This window comes from Gymnoscopelus braueri (assembly GCF_963280865.1).
Source record: "Gymnoscopelus braueri genome assembly, chromosome: 22".
Lineage (NCBI taxonomy): Eukaryota > Metazoa > Chordata > Actinopteri > Myctophiformes > Myctophidae > Gymnoscopelus > Gymnoscopelus braueri.
In genome coordinates, this window is record NC_137624.1 from 24,934,483 (window position 1) to 24,945,188 (window position 10,706).

At 41.6% G+C, this 10,706-nt stretch overlaps 1 protein-coding gene across 2 annotated transcripts; it reads left to right on the forward strand.

The window, feature by feature from the left end:
• Nucleotides 1–639: 639 nt before the first annotated feature.
• tbx3a (T-box transcription factor 3a) lies at nt 640–8,707 on the forward strand. 2 transcript variants are annotated; one of them, XM_080418701.1, is made up of 7 exons: nt 640–1,742; nt 2,702–2,984; nt 3,359–3,505; nt 5,129–5,205; nt 5,901–6,058; nt 6,674–7,296; nt 8,146–8,707. In XM_080418701.1, exons 1-7 carry the CDS (start codon nt 1,351–1,353, stop codon nt 8,602–8,604), a joined length of 2,139 nt encoding a protein of 712 aa, XP_080274827.1. In that variant the 5' UTR covers nt 640–1,350; the 3' UTR covers nt 8,605–8,707. The 2 variants fall into 2 exon arrangements, with proteins under 2 accessions (XP_080274827.1, XP_080274828.1); XM_080418702.1 differs by having other exon boundaries at nt 2,702–2,969.
• The last annotated feature ends 1,999 nt before the right edge of the window (nt 8,708–10,706 follow it).

A 10,706-nucleotide genomic window follows, 5' to 3' on the forward strand; every position in this document is an offset into this window, starting at 1 on the left:
CTCCATGCAGTCGGCCGATCAAATGTCCCTATCATTTCAAAATGAGATTTTTGCAGTGACGGATCCTTCCTTTATAACGCTCCGGTTAGACGAAATTAAAAGTCAGCAAAAAACGCTCGGCATGTGGACCTGCGAAGCGGAATTAAGGAAGAATAATATAGTCTACTAATTCATATTGATTAACGGAATATAAAACGTAATTCTTAAAAACAATAGCAACCCCGAGAATGCTGTTTACATGGGGGAAGCGACAGCTTCGGTGCTCTGCGTATATGTACGAGAGACAACAACGCAAGCCAGAGAGAGGAGCTCTTAGCTCCGGCTTGCCTTGCTTGGCTACTCTCCCTTCGCTGGGTCCCACAGACCGACCGATAGCGCAACTATCTAATGATGTTGACATATTCACACAACATTGACGGAGGTAGTGGTGTTTCAACGGCGCAAGCCTTTGAGTTTCCAAACACCTTTTTTATAAGTCTGAAGTCTGTCCCCTCCACCCGGACCTGTTAAAACCACGCCTACGGAGCCACACAATTGGTCCGAAAGCGTCAAAGAGCCAATCAACGGAGCCCAGGCTCCTCGTAACATGCAACACATCCATACAGTATGAAGCCTATGGCCACAGAAGCGCTAGGAAAACCTTAGTGCTGGGACCTTACCACCTCTCTCTGCCGTCAGCGGGACTCCTTTCACTGCCGTACGCTTTTTGGGACTGAAATGTGTGTGTGCATAAAAGAGAGACGTATACAGCAGCGCGTGTGTGCGTGTGAGGGTGCATGTCTGGGACAAGTAAAGGCAGAGGAATTATTCGTCGCTATCGAAATATTTCAACACGTTGCTTGCTTGCGTTGCTGGAGGACTGAAGCCAATAAGAGGGGACGCATTTTAACAGGAATGCCGATATCGTAAACGGCGGCCAGAAAAGAAGCAGCAACACCGCAGTCAATTAAAAAAAAGAGACTCGACCCTTCTTTTGGTTTAATTCCACTAATGTCCCGGGACACTGTGGAGCCTATAGAAAGGTGTCCGATGTCCGTCAATGTCTGAAGAAAATATTTCTCTCAACACTCTTGAAGATTAACGGAGAGAACTTTTTTTTCCTCGTTTATCTTTGCATGTCTTTAGAAGTGAGCGAACGGCAGTCGGCTCAGAATTCCCCGACTACTTGTGGAAAATACGTGGATGTTTATTTCTGACAGATTTGCGGTTGAATTTTGACCAATTTATAAACATTTAATTTCCCTTTTTATTTTATTTTTTTTGGTTCTGTATTTTGCGTCACCCGTCCTGTAGTGACAAGGCTACTGTGAATTTCTATCAAATAAAAAACACAAGCTACCAGGAACTTGGATGAGCTTCCTGATGAGAGACCCGGTCATACAGGGAGCAAGTATGGCATATCATCCGTTTTTACCTCACCGGGGTCCGGAATTTGCCATGAGCGCAATGTTGGGACACCAGCCTCCTTTCTTCCCGGCCCTGGCGCTCCCTCACAACGGCTCCCTTTCACTCCCTGGCGCCCTGGGAAAGCCGATCATGGACCAGCTGATGGGAGCCGCTGAGCAAGGCCTTCACTTCTCGGCTCTGGGGCACCAGGCTGCCGCAGCTCACCTTAGGCCTATGAAGACCCTGGAACCCGAAGAGGATGTGGAGGATGACCCTAAAGTTCACCTGGAGGCCAAGGAACTTTGGGAAACCTTCCACAAGCGAGGCACTGAAATGGTGATCACAAAATCCGGAAGGTAAATAGCAGTTTAGTGTGCATTCCCATACTATATGCGGACTGACATGCACCAGTTTAGCACTTTATCGAGGCACATTCTGATTATTCATATGCTGACAGTCCTCTCGGTCATTGATTTATTGATGGATGCTTGGAAATGGACCTCTACGGATCCTCTGACCAACATTTGTATTTCATGCATGCCTCTGTTGGCTATATATTTTTAAAATCAGTCAACTGAATACAGTGTAAGTCTAGCAAAAATAATCCTGCAGACACCATATTTATTTGGCCCACATAACACGCTAGTGTATCACACACTACGAAATAAGGATATAAACTCAGCTCTGACACCTTAGTCTGAACATTTTGTGACAAATAAGAAATGATTTAGTTGTGAAATCCTGGAAGCCTAACTTGACCCCTAGATTATGTAAGTTTGAACCTAAACTTTATACAGAAAGTTTCAAGGCAGCTTTTAACATATCTTCAATCATGATGATTACAGTTCGAATTGTGCTTAATTGTCTTTTTGTAAAAGGCCGATTTGCATCATGTATTACGCCTGTAACAAATTAATATTCAATCCAGTATTTTAAACAATAGCCTACTTCCAATTACCCGAGGGTTGTGTACATTCTGAAGCTGTTTTGTTATAGCCAGCCATTATTAATTCTTAAGCCTATAGCACCCTCATAGTTGAAATAACAGAATATTTACTTTTAATACATTTTAATAACCAACCATCAGTATGTGCAGCCCTGACAAAATGATTTTCGTCATCACGGCGCCATACAAAGATGGCTGCTCCGTGTGTGTGTGTGTGTGTGTGTGTGTGTGTGTGTGTGTGTGTGTGTGTGTGTGTGTGTGTGTGTGTGTGTGTGTGTGTGTGTACGCGTGCGTAATAAGAGCATTACAAAAAATAAGTTTGAATCACATTTATGATCATAATTCTTATTATTTCTTTCTTCCCCACAGGCGAATGTTTCCCCCTTTCAAAGTGAGATGCACTGGCTTGGACAAGAAGGCAAAATACATTCTTTTGATGGATATTGTTGCAGCAGACGACTGCAGGTATAAATTTCATAATTCGCGCTGGATGGTGGCAGGGAAGGCCGACCCCGAAATGCCAAAGCGGATGTACATTCACCCGGACAGTCCAGCTACTGGTGAACAATGGATGTCAAAAGTCGTCAATTTTCACAAACTCAAGCTGACAAATAACATTTCCGACAAGCATGGATTTGTAAGTTCAGCTAATGTGTGTAATTCTTATTTCCGCACCTTCACACGTAGCTCATTGAATATACATATATTTTGCATGTCAGTATTACCTTACTATAGCTACTTTACCATAAGTATCAGAAATGTCGATCTGTATTTGTTGACATTATTTGGGGTGAAATGTGGACTGCAATAAAATTAAGGCTTCTATTACTTGCTTATGCATGAATCACTATCGTTAAATTGAAAATGTAATCCATTGTAAGACTTAATAATACCCCACCATGAGTCAAAAGTCATGGCTTTCTAATTGTCATTCTAGCCATAATATGTTATAGGAAGTGTTGCAACAACGATTACATAATCACATCTAACAACAGTGTATTACACGTGTTTTTTTCTCTGATACAGACCATTCTAAACTCCATGCACAAATACCAGCCCCGATTTCACATCGTGAGAGCCAACGATATACTCAAACTCCCCTACAGTACATTCAGGACTTATGTTTTCCCTGAAACGGATTTCATCGCTGTGACTGCGTATCAAAATGACAAGGTGAGGGAAATGAGTGTTTTGTTTAGTTTTTTCTTGAAATGCTTTTTCAAGATATAGCCTAAAGCAAAAAAAAATGCAATCTGAGTTTTAATGCGCTGAATATGTCATGAACCCTTGCCCTTTGCATTCCCCCTTTGCTTTTCCATTTTGTTGTCATGAAATATGAATGACATAGGCTGTTTGAGCTTGTTGAGACTTTAGAGAGGGATATAAACCTCTTGTTCAACCATGGCTAAAGCATTGATTCTCAAAATGGGGTCCGGGGACCCCCAGGGGTCCTTGGCAGGGTATCAGGGGGTCCCAAGCTAAATAAGTTAATATAGCGTCACAATCATTTTAACCACTTTAACCATTATTGTATACTTTGGCTATGCAAAAATAGCAGATATACAAGCTCATGTAGATCTGCTATTTTTGAAAAATCGTGAACTCACAAATCTTTGAATATATATTTATATATTTAAGCCAACATTTGTAACTCAAATCTTTGCTTCTGGGGATCCCTGGAACTAGATATTTTGAGATGGGGGTCCGTGCCCAAATACATATCATTTTGGGGGTCCTTGACATGGAAAATTTTGAGAACCACTGGGCTATAGGAAATTCAGAATTCCCAAGAATGTATGTCATACACAGCAGGCTATGTACAATTTATTTAATCACATGGAAAGGATTTAGCACCAACAAAACCTCGCACTCCCTCTCGCTATACCTCCGTGTGTACGTGTTTGTGTGCCCTGTACGCGTGCGCGACAAGAGGGGGGTGTGGGTGAGAAAAAGAGAGGGGGAACTCAATGTGCAGTGGAGCAGAGCAAAAAAAAAAAGAAAAGAAAGGAGAGCATTTTGTTTGTAACAGCCTGGGCTGGTAACATTTTGTTCCATATGTGACATAGAGCTAATCAAAATCATCTCTCACGCTAGGTTTTTGATATCAAAGAGAGAGGAAGGTTAAGTGTTACTTCTGGCCACCGGTGGCCAGGCAAAAAAAGGAAAAATAAGGGAGAAAAAGGAAAAAAAAGGGGGTTATATAGGAAAGGTTATAGGCTAAATGTTTTGCAGGAATCTGGGCTGAGAAGTATAGCCAATGTTGCCAAATTATGTACATACTGGATGAGAGGGGGAGGGGAGGGGCGGCAGTGGGAGAGGAAGTAAGGAGGGAATTCTGCAGGGGTTTACACACTGAAACACAGCATATTGTACAATGACGAACAATCCTCCCAAAGGTGGGAGGGCATCTTCTCTCCCCCCCCCACACACACACACACACACACACACACACACACACACACACACACACACACACACACACACACACACACACACACACACACACACACACACACACACACACACACACACACACACACACACACACACACACACACACACACACACACACACACACACACACACACACACACACACACACACACACACACACACACACACTTTGTTTTCTTTTGTTGGTAATAATTCCCATCGTGTTTGAAATGGAAGAAATGTACCTTAATGCTAAACATTATAGTCTGTATCTAAACGACGAAGAACAGTATAAACCTTTATGAAGAAGCTTAAGTTTAATTGCATATTTAGGCTCATGTATTTATTTTTTTATGATTGCAGATAACCCAGCTGAAAATTGACCATAATCCTTTTGCGAAAGGATTCCGTGACACCGGAAATGGGAGACGGGAAAAGAGGTAAAAAAGAAAGGATAAAACGATCCTAACTGCAGCAAAAAATGTGTGACACCTGTTGTGTTGTCGAATTGTATATATGGGGACAGACAGTTTAGTGAATTCCGAAGAGCAGCATGACGATCGCGTTAATCCGCGAAGGATTTTTTTTCCCACTAATGATAGAGATTAGTTTCCTTTTATGAGAGAAAACAAATATTTAGGCTATATAGATACCATTCTGTAGTGAAAAATCAAAGGATATGTAGGCATACACGGGGAAAAAAAACATTGTTTATGTTTAGGTTATTTTCGTTAAGTATTTATCTAAAAAGTTATTGTGTAGGCTACAAATGTTTCTGAAATGTGGCTAAAATGTTCTGTGAAATCTGAAATAAAAATGAATCCACAAATTGGCGTGAATTGAGACAATTGCTACATTATGGGCCTGTCATATTCTCATCTATTCTTGTACAGCTAAATTGCTCGCTATGATGTAAAGTAAGCAGTCACCAGTCAAAGTAAAGTCACCAGTGTTCATTTGTCCATTTGTAGGCTACTCTCGGAGTTAATTAAAATGAACACTGGTGATTTTACTGTGTGTGGTGTCTAGTTTTAATCGAGCAGGTCTCACTATGAGCCGTCCTTACTCCTTGCACAGATAGCCTACTTTTAACGTGAGAACAGTGCCGATCATAACCTGCGTGGCTTATGTATAGGAAACAGCTGGCGCTGCAGTCCATGCGCTCCTATGAAGACCATCAGAAGAAAGAGAATGGGGCTTCAGACGACTCGTCTGGCGAACAGGCTTCGTTTAAGTGTTTTGGTCAGGCCTCGTCCCCTGCGGTGTCTACCGTGGGGCCTCCTCATCTGAAAGGTACGCTGATGTGTTGCATAATCTATGATGTCAATCATAAGTTTGAGATGTCCGGTGCAATAAAAATGGAATAAAGACTATCATATTTATTGAGTATTTTCTGTGCACACTGCGAGTGAAATGCTTGAACTGGATTTAGTAGGCTATTGGCACACTTAACACAGTCTTGGAAAAAATATGCATATAGGCTATCACATTTGTTTTTCAGTACTTAGCCAGTATACACATATAAATCGAATGGACTTTATTTTTACATGACAAACTATTCATACCCTTATTACAATTGTTTAGGGTCATCTAAAATGCAAATTACATGGGTTAGCAAATACAAAAAGACAATGCATGCAATTTGTCTCTTAATGCCTTAACACAATAGTGTGCATAAAACATGTTTACATTGTAATGCAATTTAGTGTCATATACCACTTTCTCAATTGGTTAGACCTCAGATATGCAGATCAAGTGAAGACACTGTTCCGATTGCAGGCTCCAAAGCAAGAGTTCATGTTTAGGCTTAAACACAGTGGAGAAACACACAGACTACAGATCACAAAATATGGATCATAAAAACTAATCACATATATGTGTCATTTTTGTCCCTCTCATTTTTGGTAGATTTCTGCGACAGTGATGAGGACAGTGATGACGAGAGCAAAGACGGCAACACCAAAGATGGTCCCGATTCTAGCAAGATTTCCACGACCACGGAGGACGGGAAGGATCACGAAGCGAGTCCGGCCAAGTCTCATAAGTTTGTCAGCAGTGACTCCACCAGCAGGCCTAGAACTGAGAAAAGCCAAGCAGATTCACGACAGAGCCCCATCACCCTCATCTCCAGCACCACCCGTTCTGGGGAAGACCTCAAGAGCCCCAGCAGGGACCCGCCTAAAGGAGAGGAGTGCAGGCCCATAAAGGAAACTTTTATGCCTTTGACTGTTCAGACTGACAGTGCGCACTTGGGCCACGGTCATTTGCATAATTTTGGATTTCCAACGGGTCTAACAGGACAGCAGTTTTTCAATCACTTAGGGGGAGCGCATCCTTTTCTCTTGCACCCCGGTCAGTTCAACATGGGGGGCGCTTTCTCAAACATGGCCGCAGGCATGGGTCCCTTACTAGCAGCGGTTTCATCTGGTGGAGTTAGCGCCATGGATACGGCAAGCATGGTGTCACCCCAAAGCTTGACAGGAGCGCATGGCCTCCCTTTTCATCTGCAGCAACATGTCTTGGCATCACAGGTAAAACCTGTTTTATTAGCCCTTATAGCACCACTGTTTCCCTGAGACTTTTCTTTATATTTCGCCAATTGCCTCAGCTCCAATAGGCTAGTGTCACTACCATCAGTTTCTTTCATTAAGACAGATTATAATTTAGTTGTTTATGGTGTGTGTGCAAGCATGTGTCTTGTTTAGTCAATTTAACGTAATTCAGTGAAACATTAGCCAATAGTATTTTGACGGATTAAATTATAAAGCACACTTCATTACATTTCCTTGGGCACTGTAGTTATGGATTTAAATTGTGTCAATTCTTTATAACAACAGATGGTTAAGTGGTTAAGACGCTAGAAGACCACCTAGGCACTGCAAACCTGGTGTTAGGGCATGGTGTTGATATGAGCTCATTAATTCTGTGTTTTGGAGGCAAAATGGCGAATGTTTTAAAACCCCTTCCTGATTTGGGGAGGGAAACAACATGGTTTAATACAGAACAGATCTGCCTTTTTTCATGTAGCCTAGTCTCAAAGGATGTTAGCACTAACAGCTCCAAAGTCCTGTTTCTGTTGTTTATTATGCGGGATTAGACTTTGAGATTATTATTTAATTTTGTGCCTAAATTAACAATTAAAGAGCTGTAAAGTTGTAAAGTTTCTCGTAATCGATTATAGGCTCATCTAGGCTATAGGCCTATATGTTAACTGCAATAGACAGTCTCTCCAACATCATTACAAAACGTTAGTGTGAATGTTAACTTTATTCCGATGGTTATGTGTCTCGTGTCTAAACGCTCACTGTGGGATATGAGTGTGTGCATCATTTTAACACCAAACAGGGGACTCACGCTCAGTCCTCTTTTTCCCCCCACAGGGCCTTGCCATGTCTCCTTTTGGGAGTCTGTTCCCCTATCCCTACACGTACATGGCAGCAGCCGCCGCTGCTCAATCCGCCGCTGCTCAGGCTGCTCAGTCGTCGGTCCACCGGCATCCCTTCCTGAACGCGGTGCGCCCTCGCCTCCGGTACAGCCCCTACTCCATCCCCATGAGCATGCCGGACAGCACGTTGCTCACCACCGCGATGCCCTCCATGGCCGGCCCCGGTAGTGCTGCTGATCTGAAGGGGGGAGACGGCGACCACGTCTCCGCTGCTACCCTGGATTCCACGTGCGAGGTAACCAGCCGCTCCTCCACCATTTCGTCGGGCTCGGTCTCCATGTCTCCGAAAACGTGCGGCGCGGAGAAAGACGGCGCCAACGAGCTGCAGAGCATACAGCGGCTGGTCAGTGGACTCGATTCGAATCAAGACAGGCCGCGGAGCGTATCACCATAGACCTTTCTCCATGCAGTAAAATCCTGAGTGTTAATTTAACTCTGAGAGAGTATAAATGGAACCAAACGGACCCTTACGGGTCCGTTTGGTTCCATTTATACTCTCTCAAGAGTTACAAATGGATACATTTAACACTGAGGATTTTACTGTGCACGTGCTTATCGTTTTAGTTTTTGTTGTTCTTGTGATGAAAATGTTGACAGTGATGAAGACATTAACAGCTGGACGATGCCCTCTTTAGATTAATGCGGGTTTAAAATGAAAAACTCAGACTGTTGGACATTTTAGATTTTTGAAATGCACTTTGGTTAAATACACACCTGATTATGTATAATTCTGTCTTTGTTAAATTAAACAATACTTCCTTTATTATTTTTTTACTTTATATTTTTTTCCTGTTAGGCCTATTTGATTACCATACAAGTATTGAAACGGGAAGTGTTGGCTGGCATGGATGTGACTCACAGATATATATAGGAGAAGTTGCTGCTGTGTCCTATCTCCTATATAAACTTTACTATAGGCCTACACGTGTTGCTGAGACAACTACATTTGTTTGGATAAATATGCACTCTGGTTTTGCTTATTTGAATTCACCTTCCGTATTCCTTATAAAGACTGCTGTATTTTGTTGTAACCTATTAATTGGTCGGAAATACTAACTTCTAAATCCTATCTATATCATTACGCTCTAGATAGGTCAAACTTTGCATGGGCCCTTGAAAGCCATCACAGCTCTCTCTCTCTCGACTGACGTTGTTTTAACAATCAAATTGATATACGACAACCAAGAAAAAACGATTTGTTTGAAATATATTTCACTCACTCCTCTGTTGATAACTTTTTCTATACAATTAGGTTCAACGTTTTCAAACGAATTTGTGGTGATTCATATACATCATTTAAAATCAATATACTGGCACTTGTTCAAATGAGCCAGGAATAAAGAACCGAGGTTATGGCATATAGCCTCTATACGAGTGTTGGAGACTGCCCTAAGCATGCTGAATTTAGCCTATATTCACCGGGCAAAGGGATTCTGAAATTCAATTAAAAGGTAGTATTGGTTTTAACTGTAAATAGTGCTATATAAAATATTTATGTAATTATTTCATATTGATATTGCGTGTAAATACGATGGAGTAGTTTGTTTTAGGGATTTGTTCTTAATTTATTGTCGATATACCTGTGTAAAGATAGTTTGTGGGCTATTATCCTTCTTTTTGCCATCTACATTTTATATCCCCCTACATATGGATTCCCCCTTTACCCCAAATATCCACAGAACTAGTTATTCACACTCACGTGCCATTGTACTTTCACCTTTACCTGTTGTTTGTGTGTGAAGTGCTACTGTTCTAATGGATGAAAAAGCGACAACACACTGCACCATATGGCTTGAAGAAAAAAAAAGTTTTCTTTTTGAGAAGAGAAAAGGTGTCGTCAAAAGTGGACTATTTTTCTGATATTCAAATACATTTGCAGCCTGATAGTGAAAGTGCCGCATCTAATCGAAATATGAAGGTTTCTCTTGTGTTTCTTAAGTTTTCAGTGGGTTATGTTGTATTGGATTCATGTCTAGTTTACAACATCAACATCGTGTTCTTGAAAGTTTCAATAAAACGTTGAAATGCAGTCTCAAAATGTGTCCCTCGCTTTATGTCAATGTGGTAGACATAATTTGATGTATTACGTCAACGACGCATATACAAAATAGCATAGGCCTATATAGATATGGCGTTAGGATATGTCACTCAACCGTTCAATTTAGAGACGCCTTTTTGTTTAGTTTTTCAACCCACTCTAGTCCACTTCAGTAAGCACATGTCACAGATAGATATCAGTTTAGACTGCGTTCAAAGAGTTCAATTAAGATAAGTCTTGGGAGAGAAACAGATCCTCTCAATTCCAGCTATCATACCTGGAATTCCTACCTGGACAAGGGGTCGCGCAAAACCAACTTTGAGCACGTTTTTATGGGCCCGCAGAGTCGCCTATGATTGTTTATTTCAGTCAACTTGAGCCCTCAAGAATGTAAAATAACTGGATTGCCCTCTCCATTGCGCCTGGAGTCATGAGTTTATCAACATCATATCTTTATT